The 25,359-nt window shown below is 40.3% G+C and overlaps 1 protein-coding gene across 2 annotated transcripts in view; it reads right to left on the bottom strand.

The window, feature by feature from the left end:
* The window catches only part of LOC144498907 (uncharacterized), a 29,565-nt gene extending 5,883 nt beyond the window's left edge, over positions 1-23,682 (bottom strand). The window contains exons 1-7 of one of the 2 annotated variants that reach the window (XM_078220793.1): positions 23,563-23,682; positions 19,055-19,417; positions 15,748-16,068; positions 9,928-10,044; positions 7,918-8,349; positions 4,302-4,679; positions 2,588-2,899 (exon numbers count right to left, since the gene is read on the bottom strand). In XM_078220793.1, the coding sequence (XP_078076919.1) occupies positions 2,588-2,899; positions 4,302-4,679; positions 7,918-8,349; positions 9,928-10,044; positions 15,748-16,068; positions 19,055-19,417; positions 23,563-23,629 (1,990 nt within the window). In that variant the 5' untranslated portion in view covers positions 23,630-23,682. Of the gene's footprint in view, positions 1-2,587; positions 2,900-4,301; positions 4,680-7,917; positions 8,350-9,927; positions 10,045-15,747; positions 16,069-19,054; positions 19,418-23,440 lie in introns of both variants that reach the window. The other variant, XM_078220794.1, reaches the window with a different exon arrangement.
* Between the last annotated feature and the right edge of the window lie 1,677 nt (positions 23,683-25,359).

Below are 25,359 nucleotides of genomic sequence, written 5' to 3'. Positions count from 1 at the left end.
ATTATCTCTGTTGTAGAAACGACACAAAATATGCATTTCAGTAAAATCCAATTGATGACACAAGTCTCCCCAGTTCACAGGCACTTTTCCTTTCCCTCACATATCTACAGCCTAACGAGGGGCTCTTTCTACATACCCACTCCGTGGCTAGCCACAGGTCACAAATACACTTACTCTTCCCCTTTAATTTCAGAGGTACTCCTTTACTCCCTCTACTTCACAGAAGCATTTTTGTCTCTCCTCAGGTACTGGTTAACATGAGCTATATTGTAGGTCAGGAGTACAGATCAAGATGTAATAAGGACTTGCAACAAAAAAAAGTCCTGCAATAATCATGGGCAACTTTGATCTTCACATAGATTGGACAATTCAAATTGGCAAAGAGAGCCTTCAGGATTTCATACAAGTCTATTCAGGACAGTTTATTAGAAAACTATGTTGTAAACCAGGGAATGGTCTATTTTAAGATCTAGCAATATGTATTAGACAGAATTAATTAATGATCTGATCCATGGCTAAAACAAACGTTGATCCCTTGGAGAATGAGATGGGGAATTATTAATGGAAAATTAGAAAATGGCAGACTTTGAACAAATATTTTATGTTGGCCTTCATGGAATAAGACATGATAAATATCCCAACAATAGGAGAAAATTAGGAGGCAAAACGAAAGGACGAATTTAAAACAATTGTTACTGGTGGAAAAAGTACTAAGCAAATTGATGGGATTAAAGGCTGAAAGGTCTCCTGGACCTGCATCCTAGGGTCTTAAAAATATGGCTACAGAGATAGTAGATGCACGGGTGGTAATCTTCCAAAATTCTCTAGATTCTGAGGCAGAATTATCAGGATGGGAGCACTCAGGGCTCGACATCCCGAGAGTTAGCGTACAACACATTCCCACCAACTCTCAGAAGCCCACTACCTTTTCACGCTCACTTGAGGTCCAATTGACAAGTTGAGAGAATTCCATTCACCCTTGGAAGGAAGTCCAGCCTCGGCCAATCTGATAGCTCCCTAACCCATTCAGGCACAGCGCTGCAATGGCCAGAAGAGTTACTGCAATGCTCTACCTGGAACTAAGTCCAGGGAGTGTTCTTATGGTAAGTCCCAGGGGTCGGGGGGGAAGGATCGGAACTTGCAAATCCCAGAGGGGAGGGGGCCCCAAATCTGAAGGGGCCTTAAGTGGCCACTTAATAGGGGAAAGACAGGCCTCTCACCAAGGCTGCCTGGCCCACTGTGAAATTGCATCTAGGTCAGGGCAGGAAGGCAGAATTCCAGAGGGAATCAAATCCATGCAATTTCATATTCACCCTACCTCAGAACCCACCTAGGGGATGGGGGCAGGGTGGGGTAGGGTGCGTGAGCTTAAAATTCTGCCCCTGGAAAAGTCCCAATGAATTGGAGAAACCCCTAATTCAAGAAATGAGGGAAGCAGAGAGTAGGAAATGATTGGTCAGTTAGTCTAACATTATTAAGAAAGTTGTAGCAGGAGATTAAGAAAAGCAGATTCAACATAGTTCTATGAAAGGCGAAATTGTGTTCAATAAATTTATTAGACTATTTTGAGAGTGCATGGAACAGGGTGGATAAAGGGAGATGAGCAGATGTGGTGCATTTGGATTTCCAATAGGTATTCAACAAAGTGACACATAAAAGGCTACCACACAAGATCAAACCTCATTTTGTTAGAGCCAATACATCAACACAGGCAGAGACTGATAGAAAACAGTTGTAAAAATGGGTATTCAAGGTAAAAGTGCGAAGGATGAAATTGATTTTTCCAACTTAGTCTCCGGTGTCAACATCAAATATTCCCAAGTCAAGTCTAGTAAAGCCAGCTACTGAGCAAACCTCATTCAATCTGTCCCGGATTGTAGTTTGAGCCTCAACATCAGTGGGCAGTATGAATTTTTCTGCTTTCATAGAATCATAGAAACCTTACAGTGCAGAAGGAGGCCATTCGGCCCATCGAGTCTGCACCGACCACAATCCCACCCACGCCCTATCCCCACATATTTTACCTGCTAATCCCTCTAACCGACGCATCTCAGGACTCTAAGGGGCAATTTTTAACCTGGCCAATCAACCTAACCCGCACATCTTTGGACTGTGGGAGAAAACCGGAGCACCCGGAGGAAACCCACGCAGACACGAGGAGAATGTGCAAACTCCACACAGACAGTGACCCGAGCCGGGAATCGAACCCAGGACCCTGGAGCTGTGAAGCAGCAGTGCTAACCACTGTGCTACCGTGCCGCCCATGTTCATTCTGGCATTTCTGGCTAGATTTCCGATTTTGTAATGAATCATTTTGAGGGCTAATTTTACACTGATGTCAACTAAAAACTGGCTGAACTTTCCCAACAAGGGAAAGGAGATGTTCATTTCATTAATCTGGCCAAAATTGAACCACGATCTAGGGATTAAATACAGGTCACGAACCCAGTATCTTATCCATTTCATCAAGTTGGGGTTTTTTTTGCAAAAGGTTAACAAATTCCACTATATATGGTGTTGCTGTTCTAAGGTGAACATTAGAATATTTGAAAATAGTACATTAACAAATATAAAACATCTTTCTTACTCAATGGAGCCAGTGAACAAGCAGTTTTTCTGCATTTTTTGATACTTTCATGTTGGAATTCACAAGTTAATATCTTCCCAAAATCTTCCCTCACAGGAATGAATTTCAAACGACTGGTGAAACACCAAAGACCATCCCTTCCAAAGACTGCTTCAGAATCAGCATTCATTTTCTCCAGTATGATGCCATCCTTTCTCCAAATAACTTCCAGATTTTTTGGAAAGAAGGAATATATTCTACATGATGCATACGTAAGTTCATCTACTATTGGAACTTCTGGTGACAGTCTTATGTTATCACATTTTGGGATAGCTGAGGAAAAATGAGAAAATAAATTGTGGAACTTTGATAGCAATGACAATAGTGAAACAGACCACAACAATTTTTTAAACTGATTTTAGATTGAATCATTTAAAAGGATACAGATAATCGCTAATTGTTAAAACAGAAGCCAATTTCAGCTCGGTAACTTTGATACAAACCTATGACTTTAATTATGCATCTGCATTGCTGGCTCTTCACAGAACGCAACAAAGCAAAATAAAAACAGAAGGCTACTATCCATTCTAACCCTGGATAGGTCCATTAGCTATCGCTCCTGATCTTTTCTGAAATGTACCCTGACTGGAAAGGATATACTAATTTCACAGCCCTGGTCTGCATGCTTTGAAATTCTCTCCCTCAGTTCCTATCTCCATCTCCTTTTGTTCTTTCAAGTTCTCCTTATCTTCCCAATGTCTACATCTCTGACTTGTTCTGATTAAGCCTTTATGAAGCACCTTTTCTTCAATATAGACACCACAATATCCACAAGGGGAATTGGAGACTAGAAAAGGTGTAAATAACCATAGAACCACGACAGTGCAGAAAGAGGCCATTCTGCCCATTGAGTTTGCACCGACTCTCCAAAAGAGCAGGCCCTCCCTTCCTGCCCTATTCACTTCACACCGCATATTTACCTTGGTTAATCCACCTAATCTACACATATTTGGACCCTTAAGGGGCAATTTAGTGTGACCAATCCACCTAACCTGTACATCTTTGGACTGTGGGAGGAAACTGAAGCACTCAGACAAAACCTACGTAGACACAGGGAGAATGTGCAAACTCCACACTGTCACCCAAGGCTGGAATCAAACCCAGGTCCCCGGCGCAGTGAGGCAACAGTACTAACTACTGTGCCAGAAAAGAAGTCAGGAGAAAGTAACTCCTGTCACAAAGTCAGCCTGATATCAAAGTAAAATTCAGCATAATTTGAAGCTAAAACAGATTAGCTCCAAATCTAAACAGAAATTCAGTAAATTAAAATCAACATAAAAAGGACCCACTATATTTAATAACCAGAAGCTCTTGGTGACAATTTTCCTTTCTTCACTTGATTACTTTATTGCAGAAAGATAATCTACGAGAAGTACTTCACATTGTAGCAAATCTCCTTCTCGCCCCCAGGGCGAAATGTTGCACTGTTCTAGGTTATTCCACCCATCACCTTATCCAAGATCTTAAGGGGCAATCAGTCCTGGGTTTGCATCGCCAGCCATATTAGGTAATCAATCTTATTGCTAATCAACTACTTATCCAACCCAATATTCTTTTTACCTCTTCAGAAATGCATTTCAATTATTGATTCAATGCTGATTTTAAGAGAACTTAAATATTGCAGCTAAATTTGTAGAAAAGCATCTTAACTAAAATGGAGAAATGCCGACAATACCTTTTACATTTAAGATAACCTCTTTATATATTGTGGAATCTGTGGCTGGATGTTTTACTTCACAACCATATGTTGCTTCATGGTCTTCCGCAATGGTTGGTATAAAATGCAGAACGCTGGCAACACTGTACGTCTTGTCTTCATATTCGAGCTCAGTTATACTGTGAGCATATTTGGGCTGCTCTGTTTTGCTCCCTTCAATGAACTCTGCTTTCTCTGGTTCAAGTTTCACAATTTCTTTTATTACATTGTCCTTCCATTTGTACCAAGTGATAGCCAGCGGTCGCGGTTTAAATCCATTAATTGGGCAGGTCACGGCCAGCACTTCTTCATGAATAATACAAGGAGGTATCACTATATCAGTTATCCTCGGTACAACTTTTTGTTAGGAAAAAAAAAGGGAAAAATAGAATGTTTTAAAAGTTCTTAGAATGTGTAGAAGAAAGACTACCTTAAACCTGAACGTTTATGATACCTACGACCTTATTAACAGATATAACAGGCACTTCTGCAATGCTGACAATGAAAAGTTGTTAATTCTACAGCGCAAGGTTCAAACTGTGTGCTGGCAGACTTGTAGCATCTGACAAGGCCAGAAACACTCGGAATATAATTTTAAAACTTCAGGCTTATTCAAAAAATGTAACTATGGGAGGTCATTCGAAAGGGGAGGCGGTGGCATAGTGGCATTGTCAGTGGATTAATAACCCAGAGACCAGTACAATGCTCTGGGGACCTGGGTTCAAATCCCACCACGGCCGATGGTAAAATTTGAATTCAATAAAAATCTGGAATTAAAAATCTAATGACTACAACAAAACTATTGCTGATTGCCGTAAAAACCTGTCTGGTTCAGTAATGCCCTTCAGGGAAGGTAATCTGTTGTCCTTATCTGGTTTGGCCTATGCGTGACTCCAAATTCACAGCAAAGACTTTTAAATGCCCTCAGGGCAATAAATACTGGCCCAGACAGCCAGTATTATTGCCCACATCCCATGAACAAATTAATAACAAAAATGCAACTGTGCAGTTTTTAGGCTCAGATGTTCAAAAACCACTGGTTTTTAAACATGTTAAGCTTTACTAGTGTAGACAGAGGTAAAAAGCAAGAGTTAATCTGTAGGATCCAAGAACAAATGTGGACGAAGACTTCAAAGAGTCTCATGAGCTAAGTGATCCCAACAGTACCATATATCTGCAAAACAGCCCAAGGTTCCAAGTCAAGATGGTAAAATGGGTATAGAGGGATATGGGCCAAATGCGGGCAATTGGATTAGTTTAGGGATTTTAAAAAAAAGGGCGGCATGGACAAGTTGGGCCAAAAGGGCCTGTTTCCATGCTGTAAACCTCTATGACTCTCAAAGCGTTGTGCTATGCAATCCAGTACAAAAGGAGATTGTTTGTTTTTAGATTAGATACAGGGATGAGCAGTGGGTGTAAACGTTGAGTGGACTGTTGACTTGATCTCCCATTAGGAGATATGTATGTTGTAAGGTGTCTGCAACTTCCCTTTTTGTAGATGATACAGCCCTAGAACTGATCATTTGCGAGATTGTGTGCCATGGTGAATATAATGATCTGATTCCCACTGATCCCTGGTCATGATGTATTTTGTCTGTCAGTTCATTCAAAAAAAATAGCACATGTAAGATAATCAGTTCAACATTACAAATAGTATAGAGAGTGGGCTCCCAGAAATTGCCCTAAAATGGGTAATTAAACATTCCCATAACATGGAATCAAAAATGGTCCCATCTGCAACCAAAAGCCCTTTGCTTGCATCTTGCTCTTATTCTCATCAGTTCAGAAAAGGAAAATGAGCAAATCTAGCATAAAAGTTACAGAATTATGTCTGATGCTTGTTTAAATATTCTTCCATTAAACCTTGGGCATAAATGACACTAGGACATAAAATCTGCACAAGTACTTCCTCTGTCTAAATTGGGGATTTGGCTCTGGAACCACATGTGGCTGATTAACGTCTCATTGTCAGCTCCCAATCCTTGTCAGATTAATGAAATTAACATTTTTTAAAAAGCCTTAAAACGTCAGGAAAATGACAAATCAAAGAGTTAGAAAGCAAAATAATGTTCCATTGAGTAGTTCATTTGATTAATCAAGAATTTAGATTTTCGGGTTTCAAAATGGCATCTTTAGAAATTATTCCGGAAACTATATGGTAATTGCCATCTTAAAAATAACATGCTCAAACTATCTTAAAATTGTGGTCTCCAAGTTGTTGACTGTTTATCTCATAATTCAATTCTGAAATGTTAACAACATTAGCATTCACAAGTATTTAATGCTGGAATTTACTGAACTTTACAAATATCAGGAGAAATAGCATTCTTAGGGAATTTGTCTTGTTTGCTGAAGAGCCATTTTTTAAAGATGGGGATTAAAAGTTAATTAGGCTGTACCTTATGGTTTCAAATAATCATTTTAACAAAACCCAACACTGTGCTCTAAATAAACTGTGTGGTATAGCTACAACTGCATGATGCTTTTGATTCGAGGAACTGGTTTTATGGTTGCTATCATTATTGTTTCGAGCATAGGTAAAATAATAAATTAAATGACCTGTTGGTTTTTTATCATTAAAATCAAGAGCTTTCGGAGCGCTGCTCCTTCATCATCACTCACCTGAGGGAGGAGCAGCGCTCCAAAAGCTCGTGATTCCAAATAAACCTGTTGGACTTTAATCTGGTGTTGAGAGACTTCTTACTGTGCCCACCCCAGTCCAACGCCGGCATCTCCACATCATTAAAATCAATAACTCAGGGGAAAGAAAAAGTTGTTGCAATGCTATGTGAAGAGAAACATACACTATGATTCTCTAGGAAATTACTGACAAAGTTGAAGGCAAATGTAAGATCTGTGTAGCATTAAGATTCAACTTTGAAGGCAAAAATAACTTTTTAACCTATCCGAGGGACATAAGAACTGGATTTTTGCCCGACTGGATTGAATTTATTTGAAATTTGTATAGTAATTATCATTCTTATAAGCATCAGAGAGAGATTAAAGCAAATTATTCTTACAGCATCAAATATGCAGATAATATTCCCTAGCTTCTGAAGGAACAACTATTTTCCTCTAAAAGGTATGGTTATGCCTTTACTCCATTGTTTTTGTTTTGTCCCAATAGTTTGAATTTTTTTTTGAAAATGTTCTTCAGCTCAACAAAATTTGCCAACCCCTGATTTAAATGCACAAGATTGATGAATTACAGACCTATGAGAAACGATAAAGTACCTGCTCTCCAAATGTTGCAACACTGTTGCATGCATTTCACAACTGCACCTAATGTAAAGTTAATTCTAAACACAGGGGCTGTGGAATTGAAGGGCGAAGTGTAAAATTTACAGAAGGACTTAGATAAAATGGACATAGCAATTTGTGGCTTAATATTCCGGTGACATGTGTAGTTGTGGATCATTTTATCCATATAATTCTGGAAACCATTCTTTAACAAGGTAGCTTAATCTGTGTCAAACAAAAAAAGATGCACTTCATAAACAAGATTTCTTTAGTTATGTTCGCTTGGCATCATTGGTACCTCTTTGTGTACCAACCAATTAAACAAAATCAAATTAACTGAGGGATTTATACTTACTTCCTTCAACTTTCAGCTTGATTTTCTTAATTATAGGCTTTCCGAGAGTACTATGGTCGATTTGAACCTGAAGAATAGCTCCATCATCTTTATACATGTCAGGCCAGAACATGGCTTTGCAATTGACACTGGAGCTACCATCACTGTTGCACTCAACAGCAGGCTCCTCAAATTTGAAGGATTCATCGTGTTCACCATATTGAGGTTCACATGTTGAAATAAGATTCTGGCGGACAACTGATGCAGGATCCTGCATGTTGCTAAGGGTATGGGTCCACTGAAAAATCACATTTGGTTTCTTGTCTTTTCGTTGTAGGCACCACTTAACAGAAATATTCTCAGGCCTATACCCAGAAATCTGACAATTCAGAAGAGCTTCTTGCAAATGTACAATCCGTGGAGGTTTGCTGATGTCTGAAACTTTCGGAGGGACTTTAAAACAAAAACATTTAGCACTTTATCCATTCTTTATCACAGGGTCTGTCATTTCAAACAAATAACAGCACAAATCCATCCTATGACTGACTATTATTACTGGAATAATAAATAGTAACAATAATAGAACAGGAAGATTAATATTTAGCCAAAATAAAATCAAATGAGGACATGTTTCTTATTGAAACAAATTTGCCTGGACTAAAATGATTAGCATCCCCAGGTTAAAATAAAGAGAGAGAGAGAGAGACAGCCAGAGACAAATTACACAGCAAGTATGAAACTAAGGCAAAATTACTGAAACATCAGGACACAAGGACAGAAAGCAGCAATTAAACAAAACAGCAGAGGTCAGTAATGCATGAAATAAACTAGCATTCCGCATTATAGTGAGGAACATCAGCAAAGAAGAGGCTACACCCAAACAGAACACAGATCTGGGAGAAAGATCAGTGGACATAAAAAGAGCAGGCAACCACCATAATGAGTGTCAAAAGAAGGGAGGGAGATGGCAAAATAGACACACGGGATGTGTGCAAAAGACAGGCAGAGTATGGTGGACTAACACAGATCAGCACAATCAAATCAAAAGCAAAGACAAAGGAGAAGAAATCAGAACACACTATCAGCAACATCACAGGAGATCCAAAACAGGTTTTTAAAAACTTGCATGTGCAAACATGCTGCCTGCCCTTTGACTTCCTGCTATCACTATATTATTGCTATACCCAGGTTTAAATTGGTTGTGCTGATGTAACCAAGTCATTCTGTGAAATATGGGAACTAAGTTCCCACAAATAACTCAAAATAATTTGGAAAATAGTTTTTTGCATCCAATTACAAAGTAAGGGTTTAAATGAGATGTATAAATCTTTTTAATTACATACATAATTTCAATATTATTTAAATTCATGTCTTTTAATGAATTTATTAAAGTTTTTACTAAAAGCCTCCACATCTCCCAAAGCCTTGTTTTCGAATTGATGCGTTTGCTTCAAGCTGTGACTTTAAGCTGAATTTATTCTTTGCTGTTTCGACTGTGTGGGGCGCAGAGTTTCTCCAGATACATCAGTACCAATTAGCTGCATGATTTTCATGAGCTTCTGGCACATAGACCCATAACTATTTTTCAGAGGAAATTAACTAGTGTAAATTTCAAAGAAGTGCGGTAAGACACTTAGGTATGGTCAGGGGGGTTGGGAATCCTGTGCAGGGTCTGGGCATTTAAAATGATTACGCTGAAGTTATTTCTTCTAACTCTTTCAGAGGAACTTTTAGCATAACACTGGCAGAACCATCCAAAGTTAGCAATTAAAATCGTTTCGTCAGACAGGGTCCCAGCGCAATTGCCCAGAGGAAGTTAGCGTTTCTGGACAATTGCCGAGTCAACCTTTACCTGGAAACTTCCCAGAGGGATTCCCCAGTACATCTTTGTGCTACCCCCAAAAACCGGCACTGGGGAGCCAAGAAGCTATGGGCCAAATCTCCAACAGTGATGAGCCATCACAGTACAGATCAAGAATAATCTGACAGTTTATATATACTTCCTGTCAAGTAATTTGAAAGCTATTTTACCTTTCCTGAGATACTTCAAATACATAAAAAATCCAATGCCAATGATCGCTGTACATATCAGTATGCTCAGAATTACACATCCAGTTATTATCCCCACTGGTACAACCACCTCAGGCTCTGTAGATAAAATAAACATTTGTTTCAATGGCAAATAGCAAAATGGAGCAATATCTGCAAATTGAGACTTATTCCAGGGCAATGGCTTATATTAAACAGTAAAACATTACAAATGGACAGCAAGTTAGTGGAGAATTTTTAACATTTCACATTAAAGGTTGCTCAGCAGTCTGATTAACATTAACTTCCACCTCTGAAAAGTTAGTCAGCCTTTGCAGCATTACAGCATTCCTCAATTTTACTTGAGCCCCAGAATTACAGTGGTTAGCACTGCTGCCTCACAGCGCCAGGAACCCAGGTTCGATTCCCAGCTTGGGTCACTGTCTGTGTGGAGTTTGCACATTCTCCGTGTCTGCGTGGGTTTCCTCCGGATGCTCCGGTTTCCTCCCACAGTCCAAAAGATGTGCAGGTTGGGCGAATTGACTATGCTAAATTCTCCCTCGGTGTACCCGAACAGGCGCCAGAAGGTGGCGACTAGGGGATTTTCACAGTAACTTCATTGCAGTATGCATGTAAGCCTACTTGTGACTAATAAATAAACTTTAACTTAAAGTTTTGAAAAAATCTTTCACAATATTTATGTGAAATGAAAATGTTACTATGATGTAACTTTCTTAGCTCATTATACATGGCACAACAGTAAATCACAATGAAAAGAAAACAGATACTAGAAATTGGAAACAGGAAACACTACAAGCATTCTGCTAGTCAGGTGATATCTGTGGAGAGAAAGCAAAAGTTAATTTTTTGGATGCTGAATCAAAATAAAAGCAGACAGAGCTATTTGTATAATTAGATGGAATGGGGAAAACATTTTTAAACAGCTGCCAAACCCATTAATGAATCATAAATTCAAAAGATCATAGAATCATAGAATGCCTGTAGTGCAGAAAGAGGCTATTCGGCCCATCGAGTCTGCACCGACAACAATCTCACCTTGGCCCTATCCCCGTAACCCCACGTATTTACCCTGTTAATCCACCTGACACTAAAGGGCAATTTAGCATGGCCAATCAACCTAACCCACACTTCTTTGGAGTGTGGGAGGAAACCAGAGCACCCGGAGGAACACATGCAGATTTGGGGAAAACATGCAGACTCTGCACAGGCAGTCACCCGAGGCCGGAATTGAACCCAGGCCCCTGGCACTGAGAGGCAGCAGCGCAAACCACTGTGCCGCCCCAATCATAAATCATAGAACTGGATTACAACATTAAAGAAATAAAGAATGTGACAAATGAACAGCATTTGAAAAGGAGCATCTAAAAATGCAACAAAAGGAAACCCAAGATATATGTATATAAAAAAAAACAAGGAATATACATCACATAGAGTATATTTAAACAGCTGAGGCATGGTGGCACAATGGTTAGCACTGCTGCCTCATAGCACCAGGGATCCGGGTTGGATTTCAATCTTGGGTGACCGTGTGGATTTTGCACGTTCACCTGGTGTCTCTGTGGGTTTCCTCCCACAGTCCAAACATGTGCAGGTTAGGTGGATTGGCCATGGTAAATGCACAGGGTTACAGGATAGGGCAGACGGGAAGACCTGGATAGGATGCTCTTTCAGAGAGTAGGTGCAGACTGGATGGCCTCTTTCAGAACTGTAGGATTCTACGGTTCTGCGGGAGGTTAGGCAGATAGAATTACAGCACAGAAAACTGACAAAGTGGGGTAAAGTCCAGGAACCCTAGAACCTGGGAAAAGAATAAAAGCAGGTTAACACCAAGGATGTAGGCTGCTTGTTAACAGCATTTTCTAAGCTGATAGCACAAATGCATCGAACCCAATCACCATTAGCTCCTACCAGAGACAAAGTGGCAGCCAAGTTTATAAAGTCAATATTAAAATTAAAAGATCGAACAGTACTTAATAGAAAGGTAAAGTGCTGTACCTGGAGCTGATCTTGAGCTTCACTAGAATGATACAGAAGGTTGGAGACAGGAAGGTCAGTGTGGAAATAGAATGGAGAAAGAAAGTAACAAGCAATAGGAAATTTAGAGCCACATCTGTAGGCAGATTGGTGGTGTTCAGCAAAATGATCACCAAATCTGATGCTGGTTCTGAGGGAAAAGGAGGAAGATCATCAACTGAATGTGGAACTTTCCACTATGAGAGATGTTGGGTCATACAGTGGGACTTTAGTTTATTTATTAGTGTCACAAGTAGGCTTACATTAACACTGCAATGAAGTCACTGTGAAAATCCCGCATTCCGGCACCTGTTCAGGTGAATGTGCAGACTCCACACAGACACTGACCCAAGCCAGGAATTGAACATGGTTCCGTGAGGCAGCGGTGCTAACCACTGTGCCACCATGCTGCCCATGAGTGGGTCCAGCAAGGCTTAAGAGAGGAGGAGCAAAAGCAGATTCAAAATCTAAATTTGAATTTTTCAAAGCATTTGCACCGGAGCTAAAGGAGAACTGATAAAATTCAAATTAAATACACGCTTTACTGGTTGCTCCTTTCAACTTTGGATAAGTACTGAACATCGGAACTTGAAAACTGTCTTAAAGGAGAAAAAGTGGAAACGAGATTTTTGAAAGATTCTGGTTCTTTTCTACGGTTGGTCTGTATGGTTAGGGTGCTGTCTTTTTAACTCTTTTAGTTTTAAAATCTTGGTTGCACCAAAAAAATCATCTTGGGTGGGAAACTTCCCAGAAAATGCTAAAAGATCAAAATCTAACTGTTTCAAAACCAGAGGACTTGACAGGGTAGACACAGAACTGTTTTCCCAGGCTGGGGAACCGAGAACACTGAAACACAAGTCACAGAATACCACAGCTATATGGTTAACATTAAAGTTACATCTAAGTATTAAATCCAGGTTAGATTAAGTTCGGCTAGACAACGCATGACCAGTCACTTAGTATCTGTTTAAAAGTAACAGCAGAAGTTATTCTAATGATAACCACCATGAGAAAGCCCATTTGAAAAGACCAAGAGATTGTCTACTTTCTTGCGGAGTGCGCCTTTGCAAAGAAAGCCCAGAGAAAGATGCAACGGTTTATGTAGAGCTTTTTCCCCAAGCAGATCCATGACACAGGACTTGGTGCTCTATGGCAGTGGTTCCCAACCTTTTCAGTAATACAGCACACTTCAGTGAGACAAACAATTCTACTGCATACCCAATTTATTTCAGTAGAATCAATTGCTCATAAACATCATATTTACTATGGTCACAGTCTTACCAGAGAGGTTTACAACATAGTGCATACAAGGTAAACGAGAATCAAATGCATTTATGTTTCAGATCCACCACAGAATACACCATCTTTGACAGTGAGCATAGGCACATTTTCAAAATCTGCTCAACTCAACTATTTCTAACTATTCATAGCCCTAAATCTGTTCCCCACACAGCATTCAATTCAGGTGCCTGAATTTCATCTTTTTGCTTTATGAACTGAGTAAGCAGAGGAATCAAACTGATCCATTACTTCTTAGATCAAGGGATATAAAATTGATCCGGTAAAGAAATGCGGATATGGCTAATTTTGCCGTGTCTGTTAGCTTTTTTGGTCTTGTTTTACCATCAATAAAAAAAGCACGCAAACGGCATTGCTTGGTTTCTATGGTGACTAGTAAAAACTATCACGTCATCTCAATTTCACCATTTGGCCACTGCGTTTAGAATGTCCACATTTTAGAATTGAAAGACTGATTCCTCACTCTTGAAGTATTTTACGATAAATTTTCACGAGCTTTACAAGTTGTAGCTTTTGTTGGATTGAATATTATTTAAGATGAAACAATACGCTTGGTTTACATTGATTTTCATTACCTTTGTACATAATTTCACGGCACACTTGGACAGTTCTGATGGCACATCAATGTGCTGCTGCAGCACACCGGTTGAAAACCACTGTTCTATGGCCGGTTTCCAGCAACACACACACACAACTGCAAGACCATCAACTTGGTGAAAGACCCTCATTGGTCTGCCCAAAATTTGCTGTCTTTCAGTTCAAAGAGTGGTCGTCAATCAAGTATTGCAGGCTGCACAATCTAAGGCCCAGGACTATGAGCTTGGATCAGCCGTTACACAGACACAGTGGGAAAAGGCTGCTGTCTAGGGCCTTTCAGCCATAGTACACTGAGGGGCTGGAAACTATGTCGAATTTCTCAGGTTGCATGTCTGACAAATAAACCATTATGAACATCAGGTGCATTGAAATTGTATTGAGGGACCACAGAGTGGAACATGCAGCACCGAGAAAAGTTGAATTCTATTTCACTTTAAATTTGTAATGTTTTGCCTCAAAGCTGAATTCTTGACATGGAATATATATTATAAATATCAAGAGTATTACTACTGTGTAGAGGCACCCAAGAATAGAATATGCAAAGATGAACTTTATCACACTTTCTGTAATTTCCAAGTCAAAATGTTTTGTAATATACTTCTACCAATTATATGAATAAAGTATATTCTGGGGAAAAAAAATCTGTAAAGCCATTGGACCAGCTGTAAGACAGCCAAGGTGAAACGGCAATACTTTGAAAGAGGGGAAAGGAATCTCCCTCTAAACCTTCCCATCTTCAAGTTCACCAGACAACTGACCTCCTGGCAATTCAACTGTAAGAACTGCACAGATTATTGAGAATCCTCTGCTTTTATCCAAACTCCAGTCCAGCTACAGATCAATTCAGCTAAGAAATTACAGACCTGCTACAAAAGTGACTGAAATCATTATAACTTGCAATTGTGCTGTTTTTATCCATGCCCTGTCTGTTGTGTGTGTGTGATAGCGTGAGAGATATTGGCCAGAATTCTCCAGCAGTTTGCTCGTGGCTGATTCTCTTGTCCTGCTGGGCGTGCACCCCCCCCCCCAACAGGTTTCCGGTGGCGTTGAGTGGGGACAATGGGAAATCCCATTTACAGCGGCAGGACCAACTGATCCCACGCTAGCTAACAGCGTGCCACGTTTCGCTCCAGAGAAATCCATTGATGGGAGGCCAGAGAACTCCAGCCATTGTGTTAAAACCTCAGGGTAAGAGTAAGCTAGTAAATAATCTTTAAATTTACAAAAACTTGCTGCTGGAAATTATTTAAACTAAGACAATTCACTGAGTATAAACAATGCACACACCTCACAAATAAAAGTCACTTTGATCACCGGCAACAATAAAACACAAATTTTGTCTGTGAATTAATATAATCAGAATTATTGAACTGCTCTGCACACTTAGTTTTTTTCCCTCCTCAAGTTTGTACAGAAAGTTCCACAGGCTCTAGTTATCATCTAATGCATCAGTAAAGCAGCCATTGCTGATATGACAAACTTGACACTCAGTTTGGATCGGCTGTTTAATTGTGGAGAACTTCAGTCAGACTCGATACTGCCATCAAACTCCAGAAGCACAAACCTTCAACAGAGCTCATTTAGTTCAGATTAGTAACTGTGATAGGAGCCCAAAACAATCGGGGCATTGTATTTTCAGTTTAGAATATATGAACAAAAAAACGCTTCCGCCTGAAGTTAAGGCAATAAATACTTATTACATTCATCTAAAATTCGCATCTGCCATTTTCACCAGCATCATTCAACCCAAAATATAGAAGAGTCTCTGATTAATACGTTAAACTTAAATGTACATTTCGATGATCTGAGTAAAATTTTAGCGTTCATTTTGTATCTGAACTTTTCAATACAAAGCATAGTTCATGTGCAAGTACTTAAAAACATTTAACTTACCTTTGACAGTCAGTTGAGTCGTCAATTGCAAAGCTTCACTAAGTGATCGGTGGTTTACGTAGCATATATATGTATTGCCATTGTCTTGGAGAGTTGGACGCAACCTCAAGCGACTAGAAACACTGTAGGTCCCATCATCATTTCTAACTGGGGATTCTGTACAGATGTGTTTTGAAAGGATTTGCTCCCCATCTTTTGTTTTCTGTTTCCAATTCATTTCAATTAAGACAGGATAAAAACCAAAACTGACACACTTCACTGACTTCTCTGTACCATTCTCAATTGTGATTGCAGTTGAGGATAAGTTCACCTTTGGTAGGGCTGTGAAGATCAATATAACAGATGTTTAACGCAGGCATATTTTTTCACTCTTTCACATAATATGGCCATGTAATGACTGCACACATTGAAATAAACAAAGTTGCAAATGTCCTTTCCTCACAAAAGGAGAGAAACGCAATGTGTGGGGAAAAGCAGTACCTCGACAAAGCGTAGGATATTTAGGGCTCTCTACCCTAAGAAAACCCAACACTTCATAATGCTCCCATTTCATTGTTTTATTCAAAAGAAAAATAATGCAGTAAAACAGTGCACAGCATGTCGCTGTTAATTAACAAGCTTTCTCTTTCCATGTTATGCTCAATTTAACTATTTGCATGCAACCATTATGTATGAGGATAACATTTTTCTAACCTGCAGTAAGAAGTCATTTTATTTCCCATGCATGAATGAAAACACGATTATTTCGCTACTTGACCTCAATTCACACAATGTCCTCTCAAAATCCTTTGGAGGATCTTGTGCACCCCTTTCCCTCTGTATCAAAGTACCTCTAAATCAGCAATATGGGTAGCCTGCTGGTGCATTAATAGTTTTGCTAAATAAACTTAATGACAGAACACACCAAGTTTGAAATGCTACCTTGATTTTAGAACTGAGCATGTTGACATATGAACAATTTTGGACAGGAAAAACCCCATTAGCCCATCAGCCAGTCTCATCCGGTTATGGTGCCTTGTGTATCACAATATATAACAGTCCCCAATCCACACAAATTCATGGAATCTCCTGGGAGAGTTGAGAACTCACAAAAATCCTCTCCAATCTTCTTGCACAATTGAAAATAACCGTGCAGACCACCTTGGCCCCGATAAAATTTATGCTGTATGCTTTTGTATAAGGCGGTCTTCATTCTAGCCAAAAACAAGTCCTGTCTCACTTGAAGAAATTCAACACATTGGCTGAGTATATTTAGGAGTGCATTTAGCTTCAGGATGATGGTGCCAAATCTGGGGGTGGGTGGTGATGCAGAGGGGAGGAGGGAAAGGAAGGTGCTCACAACACATAACAGTTGCATCTATAGGTGTGGGGGTTGTATCGTATTGTTTCAACATGGGTTCCTCAAATATCCATACAAATAATTCAAGTTCCATTTTTAGCAATCAAACAGCAAAAGATCTGATCCAATTAAAAGTGTGGCATTTTTGTTAATGCTGATGCAATAGTTTTGTTTCTTTCTAATTAGTAAATTGAATGACTTTTTCAAAAAAAATTAAGTGCAGTGATTCCAGTAGATCAATATTGTCCAAACGAATTTTGGTGTTTGCCAAACTTGTGACGATCAGATCACTATATTTGAAAATTGTATATTTCATATACAAAATATACACAGCAACAATATTAACCAAATGCATAATCTTTTGAAAACAGGCTTCAAATTTTAAACCATCAGCAATCAAGGCCAAGTTAGGTACTGTCAAAGCCAGGGAAATAGCATTGAAATCTTTTGCAATCCAATTGCTCTGCAAAGCAAGTTTCCTTCGTGACAATGACAGTGATCTGTTTCTGACAATATGCTCCAGTTTACTTAAAAAAAAGAAACATTTTTTCAATAGTAAACAGTATCTATCTTATTGGAATTGATATTTTAGGAGACTCAGTGGCGAAATAAATTCAACAAATCTCCATGTATTGGTTTCTGTGCTGACTCTTGCCTTGCTTATGCCATTTCTGCCATTTCTGAACACAGCATCTGACATTGAATAGATCTTTGGTTCATCGCCAGATTCCTGCAATCTCTCCTTATACTCTAATAGCAGCCTATTCTTTTCAATCACACATTTCAACAGATCTATTAACATGAAGGCGGAACACATTTGATGATTGCGGCACCACCTCAGCTTGCCAAAATTGCACATTTCAATCAACATTGGTAGCCATGCAGTGCTATGTGTCAGTCACAATGCAATCGTTCTGTAAATCTTCCAGAATCTAAACACCAGTTAGCATCCAGCTTTACGATTCCCAAAGAAAATTTCACGAGGAATCAGGTTGTTTTTCTTCCTAAGTTGGCCCTACTTTCAAAGCACTATAGATCTGAATGTATTGGCATTTAGGAGGCATGATGCGGAGATGCCGGCGTTGGACTGGGGTAAACACAGTAAGAAGTCTCACAACACCAGGTTAAAGTCCAACAGGTTTATTTGGTAGCAAATACCAAATGGACGAAGGGGCATCGCTCCGAAAGCTTATGGCATTTGCTACCAAATAAACCTGTTGGACTTTAACCTGGTGTTGTGAGACTTCTTACTGTATTTAGGAGGCACCCAGAGAGAATAGAACCAATGAAGGTAACAAATGGCCAATGATTTTACTCATTTCCTTGAGCAATTGGTCCTTCAGTTTCCAGGTCACTAGAAATCCAACCTGCATCAAAACTGGCACCCAGGAGCTGTGCTGAAACAGGCCTTAGTGTCTTTGCAGCTACCAATAGAAGGTCTAATTCCTATTTTATGCTCCCCCTTCCCTTTTTTCAATTGGTTTGCCCCGAAGGCAGCAACCAAGGACGACACACAGCTTAAACAACAGTCTTTAAAAGAGACCAGTCAGCCTCTACCAAAAAAATGTAAAAATGTATACAAAACCAGGAGGTGAAGGAGTATTGTGAAAACACAGGCTGCCGTTGGCCACTGGCTGTCCCCATTTCTGACCGCTACCTTCTTGGTTACTATACCCATTTCCAGGCTACCCCTAGTCTGCCAACACCTGCTTGAGAGTCACAGTCGCTCGCATTTAAAAGTCTTTGCCGAGCCGCTTGTGGGTACCCCCAGCATGCACAGTTTGACTACTTGTCCAGGAAAGCCTGAAATCCCATAGTCTCAATCCCAGAGCTGCTGGATTTTGGATATCACACCAGTGTGTGTGGAATGTTATTGACTATTCTTGGCTGACCGGTATTAACTTTAATGCAGTCGCAATTCAACAGATTACACGAACAAAGAAAGAAATCATTGTTAGTGACTCCTACCTGAAACAGTCATTGATGATTTTCCACTTCCGGTATCTGGGGTTATAAAAACAACACAAGTGTAATCTCCTTCTTCAGCAAACTGCACGCTTGGAAGAAAAAGGGAAGCAATTCCCTTCTTCAGCTCATCATCAAATATTATTGCTCCTTTTCTATACGGCGTATGTTTTCCACTGGTGAATTGATATACCTCTCTTTTTTGCATATCCGGAGCACCTAATCTTTGGTAGAACCACTGGACTCCCACATTTTTAAGGTCAATTTCTCTCGTGTAACCAGACACTCGGCATTCGAGAAGAACATCTTTATTTACGATAGCTTTCTCACTTCTCGAATTCATTGACACAATCAAGTCCCCTTGCTCTGCAATAATTAAGACCAAAGTTATCAATATATAAAATTCATAACAGTAGGGCAAAACAAAATCAAAATGATCACTTGTTCAGTTGTTGTAAATCAGTGACGCTGAAGTTATTCCTTTCATAAACACACATATCATTCTAAAGAAGTGTATCCTTAACTGACTAAACAACTCCATTGGGAGATTTCCTAATATTTACTTAAGAACATAGGAATTAGGGGTAGGAGTAGGCAATTCAGCCCTTCGAACCTGTCCCACCATTCAATCAGATCATGGCTGATCTCTTCCTGGTCTCAAATTCACCTCCCCACATCCCTTTAACCCATTTTTTAAATGAAGATCTTGATAAAGATGCTATGGATCTTTAATATTTAGTCTTGCACATAACACTCACGAGCAAAGCACTTCCTGTCACTTCAGCCATCCTAACACCATCTAGCATTTATCCCATAATTCCTACAGTACAGAAGGAGGCCATTCAGCCCATTGAGTCTGCACTGACACTCTGACAGGATACCGTACCCAAGTCCTATCCCTGTAATCCCATGCATTTACCCCACTAATCTACCTAACCTACCATCTTTAGACAGTAAGGGCCAATTTAGCATAGCCAATCCACCTAACCTGCACAGGAAATCGAAGCACCTGAAGGAAACCCATGCAGACAAGGGGAGAATGTGCAAACTCCACACAGACAGTCACCCAAGGCTGTTATCGAACCTGGTCCCTAGTGCTGTGAGGCAACAGTGCTAACCAAAATTATATAACACCTTCAAAGCAGTACAGCATTCCAAGTGCTTCACAGTAGCAATATCAAAATTTAATCCAAGACAAAGAGGAGATATTTGATAGGGTGAACAAAAGCAGTAGGTTTTCACAAGCTATTTAAAAGGCGAGAAAGCGCAAGGAGTTCAGGCGCAGGAAGCACATTCTAGAAGCAAGGGCTTAAAGAACTGAAGATTCAGTTGCCAACAGTAGGGCAAAAAGAGTGGCGGGTGCACAAGGGCAAAATTGGAGGGACACAGAATTGTCTAAAGGTTTTAGGTTAGAGAGTTGAGGAGGGGTGACACTATGAAGGATCTGATGAACAGGAATTGCAAATTAAGGGTTTTGGGGAGCCAAGGACCAAAGTAGGTCAGTGAGCATAAGGATAATTAGTTATCTGGATTTGGTGGTAGAGGACGCGATGGCCGAGTGGTATTACTGCTAAATATTAATCAGGAAACTCAACTAATGTTCTGAGGACCTGGGACCATGGCAGATGGTGGAATTTGAATTCAAATAAAAAAATATCTGGAATTAAAATCTACTGATAACCATGAAGCCATTGTTGATTGTCGGAAAAATCCATCTGGTTCACTAATGCCCTTTAGGGAAGGAAATCTGCCATTCTCACCTGGTCTGGCCTACATGTGACTCCAGAGCCACAGCAGTGTGGTTCAACTCTCAACTGCCCTCCAGGGGCAACCAAGGATGGGCAATAAATGCTGGCCAGCCAGCGATGCCCATGTCCCACGAATGAATTTTTTTAAAAGTTGGATTATGGGCAACAGAGCTTTCAATGAGCTGTGAGCAGATAAGGAGTGTTTTTAGAATAGTTGAGTATGGAAATTGACAAAAGCATGGTTGAGGCTTTTGATAACAAATGACACTCAGTTAGAGATGGGGAATATTACAGGTATAGAAGTAGGCAGTCTTTGGAATGAAAAGATGTGGGTCCGAAGTTCAGCTGAGAATAAAATAGGATACTGCAATTATGAACAGTCTGATTCAACCCAAAACAGAAGGTGTAAAGAAGATTCAATTGAGATAAATGTACCTCCGCATGGTTTTACTGATGTCCAATTTGAACAAACTGCAACCTATCCCTGACTAGATGTGAGACAAGCATGCTGACAGCGACAGTGCAAGAGTTCAGAGAAGTGGTGGTGGTGTACAGCTGGTTGTCATTGGTGTACATGTAGACAAAAACATGTCCTTAAATGGCATTGCTTAGGCAACATATAGATGAGGAAAAGATTGTGCCCAGGATAGATGGAGTAACTCCAGAGGTAATGGTGCACAAGATATCATGTTTTAATATATTTAATGACTATTTTGAGCCGAATTCTTGGTGACAGATATTTGCTAAAATACATAAAGAGGTGCTTAAATGCGAAAGGTGGTTGCTTTCCCAACAGACAGTAGACAATAAGAAATGAACAGAATTCAATAAACATCTGGCAAAAATTGCACTTGGCATTGTCAAGTCCAGATCACATGACAAGGGAACTGGCAGGCTTTCCCTTCATGGAGAGACAAAAATCAAAACAAAAATCATGCATCTCGTCCAGCAAAGGATGCGGGATGTTACTTTGTAGTGAAGTATTTGATTTTGCTTAAGCCAAGTAAAATGATATAATGATGTGAGGAAAAATAGTGCATTTATTATTTTGTTTTACGCAAAGGCAAGTGAAAACAACTGTTCTGTGTTTATTTTACAGCTTAATTATTTGCATCTAATCCTCATCTCAGCAACTGTTTGCTTCAATCCCTCCAAAAATGGACTGAATGTACATGCAAAGATAAATTATAAATCATAGGATACTTTCGCCAAATCCATGTCCCAAGCCATCATATGGCTAGATACCGAGCAGACATGCCTCTAAACACAAGCCACTCCGACCACAGGTTTGAGATTGTGTAAAGGAATTTTAAAGGCCTAAATTCTAGATTAAGGAGCAGAGCTGCAGAGTTTTACTTCCTCAATTACCCCTAGTACCATGCATTAAACCAGCCAAACTACAAAGTATTTTGATTGTCAATGTGTTACTGAGGGAAAGTTTTCTGATTACTTTAGCATGATGCTTCATTTGTAAAGCCTTGGTCAAAACCAATATGGAGTACTGTGGTCAGTTTTGAGTGCTGAATCTCAGGGAAAGTAAATTGACTTTGTAAGGGGTTCAATCAGATCATCAGAATGATACAAAGACAAAGGTTTAAGTAAAGTGAATTGTTTGTACTAACCTGATTTGTACTCCCTTGAAATTAAAAAGGTGTTAAAAATGGCAGTTTCACTAGGGTAGATAATTCTACTTTTCTAGTTGGCAAACCCAGAATAAGAGCTTTTTTTAAAAAAAAGATTTAAAGTTGAAGTTTATTTATTAGTGTCACAAGTAGACTTAACACGGCAATGAAGTTACTGTGAAAATCCCGTAATCGCCACACTCCGGCACCTGTTCGGGTTCACGGAGGGAGAATTTAGTATGGCCAATGAACCTAACCAGCACGTCTTTCGGACTGTGGGAGGAAACCGGAGCACCCAGAGGAAGCCCACACAGACATGGGGAGGACATGCAGACTCTGCACAGACAGTGACCCAAGTCGGGAATCGAACCTGGGGCCCAGGTGTTGGGAGGTAGCAATGCTAACCATTGTGCTGCCTTTTGTGAGTTAACCAAGGCAGCAATATGGAGTTAAAATCCAAATAAGCCAAGAGCTGACTGAATCCCAAAATAGGATCAAGGCTGAATGGTGTATTTCCATTCCTATGTTCCAAAAAGTAAACAGCAAAACAGGCCCGTGCCTGGTGCAAGTTTTACTTGATTGGAAGTGGAACTGTATCTGTGCAGCTTTGCCTGGTGAAACTCGAGACTTTCACAAGCAGTACAAATGCTGAGCCTCGCCGGGCTAAATAGTTTGGTGAAAAAAATTAACGAGAAAATTAAAAGGAGGGAAAGAAAGCAATTCATTAACTTGGTTGCCTTCCATCTTTGTGGCCGTGGCCCTGACACAGGCTGTGTTGAGTTAGCCAATGCCACCTGGTCCAACCACTGGGACACCACATCATCACCCATTGCTCACCCAGGGAGACCAGATAGGACTTTCAGACACTACCCAACTGCCAAACTGACCCCTAGGCAGTCAACATTTGGGCGCAGTAACACAATATAGTTAAAATCCATACAATTTCAACGCAAGTAACAAAATAAAAGTGGAAGTCAGGAATAATTAATGTACGTTTTTTTTAAATTGCGCTAACTTACAATCCAAAAGGCAACACCAGTTACAGTCTGTTCCAATGTCACTCCAAACCCCCAGAAAATCCACAGTCAAAATACAACCCCAGTTTGGAATCGGCGGAATGAGAGCCCGTCTGGTCCTTTACCTGAAAGCGGTGCCAGAGTCACCAGCACTGCCACCAAGGGTGGCCACAGGTTCCCTGTCCGGCCCATAGCCCCGACTCCGTCTCTCTCTCTCGATCCCAGAAGCAGGAAGTCTCTCCTCCGCCCGGGTTTCACTTTCGCCGGATGCCGGCCGCCTGAAGCTGAGCGCACCCTCTGTCGGCAGCCTGGAGACTGACTACTTGTTCAATGTGAATCCCTCCACATCAATCCCCCCCAAAACACATCAAACATATTCAGATACACTGTTGCAATAAGGAAATGTACAGTTGTCTAAAACTCCCCCCGGGGTAAAACAACTTAATTTAAACCCACTAAAACAAAATGACAACTCCAACCTAAAAGAAGTCCTTCAAGCTCATTTTGTCCCGCATCGTTTCAGACCATCTGTACTTGCGCTCATATCATACTCCTTACAAGGTGATTTACTCCTGACAGTGCAATGGTTACACCTGACAGCAGAGGCAACACTAGAATCATAGAAAGCACAGAAAGAGGCCAGCCACTTGGCTCATGGAACCAGAGAATCCCAACTGTGCCATTCGGCCCAACGAGTAAGCACCGATTCTCCGAAACAGCACCGCACCCAAGCCCTGCCCATCCTGTTAAGAGAACAAGGGTGTTAAAGCCAAGTCATGCTATGTTCTTTTAGAAAATAGTTTGAATCTTGACTGCGTACAGGACACCACCCATTACCTATAATGTTATGACGGTCTCTGATTCAGAGAAGCTTGGCCATGTGAGAGACAGTAAGCTCATTCTGGAGTGCTAGGATGGAACTTCAATTATTGGGTTTAGATTTGTTGAATTTTTGTTTATCTAAATAGCAGATTCTTCCCCAAAATGGTTTCAGTCTATATTCAATTGCAACAAGCTCCTTCTTACATTTTAGTTCCTCCCATCATCGTACTGGAGTTTGGCATGTGGCACAGTGGGTAGCACTACTGCCTCACAGTGCAAGAGACCTGGGTTCTATTCCCAGCTTGGATCACTGTGCAGGTTTCCTCCGGGTACTCCGCTTTCTTCCCACACTCCAAAGATGTGCAGGTTAGATTGATTGGCTATGCTAAATTGATCCTTAGTGGTCAGGGAGATTAGCAGGATAAATATGTGGGGTTACAGGGATAGGACCTGGGTGGGATTGTTGTCCCAGCTGGCTTGATGGGTCAAATGGCCTCCTTATGCATTGTAGGGATTCTATGCCCTTCCTGGCATCATACCCAATGAACTTTGAATCATTCCCATAAAGTCATTTTTCATCCACAGTTTTGTCAGCTGAAATTAGTTGTCCCAAAGTAACTGATATTTAAAGATGTGACCACAAGCTGTCATCAAATACAATTGGAAAGTCAAATGCTATTAACATGATGACAATATCACGAATGAGGCAAAAAAAGTTGGAAATGATTCTACTCATGTTGAAGCAGGAAGACTAAACTGTGAAAGTCCCTCACCTGAAAAGTTTTTTCTTTGCAAGACTATTCATTTGCCAACCTGAATGTTTCTAATTTGCCTACTCATTCACTTGTCCAGAATACTTCTCCACTGTCCTAGTCGCAGTGTATTCCATTTCTGCTATTTGCCCACCAGCATGTTCACCTGCTTTGCCAGCATGCTTCCTAGCTCACAAACCCAGCTATGTGCCTCACATTTTTGTCACACATTCACCAAACTAAGTGTTTCTCAGCATGCCTCACTGCCCCGGTGTTTCTTGGTTCACCTGTTCACTTACCTGTCCAAAGTGCTTGCTGATCCACCTATTTGCTCTTCTGGTGAATCCT

Source organism: Mustelus asterias, chromosome 9 (assembly GCF_964213995.1).
Source record: "Mustelus asterias chromosome 9, sMusAst1.hap1.1, whole genome shotgun sequence".
NCBI lineage: Eukaryota > Metazoa > Chordata > Chondrichthyes > Carcharhiniformes > Triakidae > Mustelus > Mustelus asterias.
The sequence above is the reverse complement of the archived record's forward strand: the minus strand, read 5'-3'. Positions and strand labels throughout refer to the sequence as shown.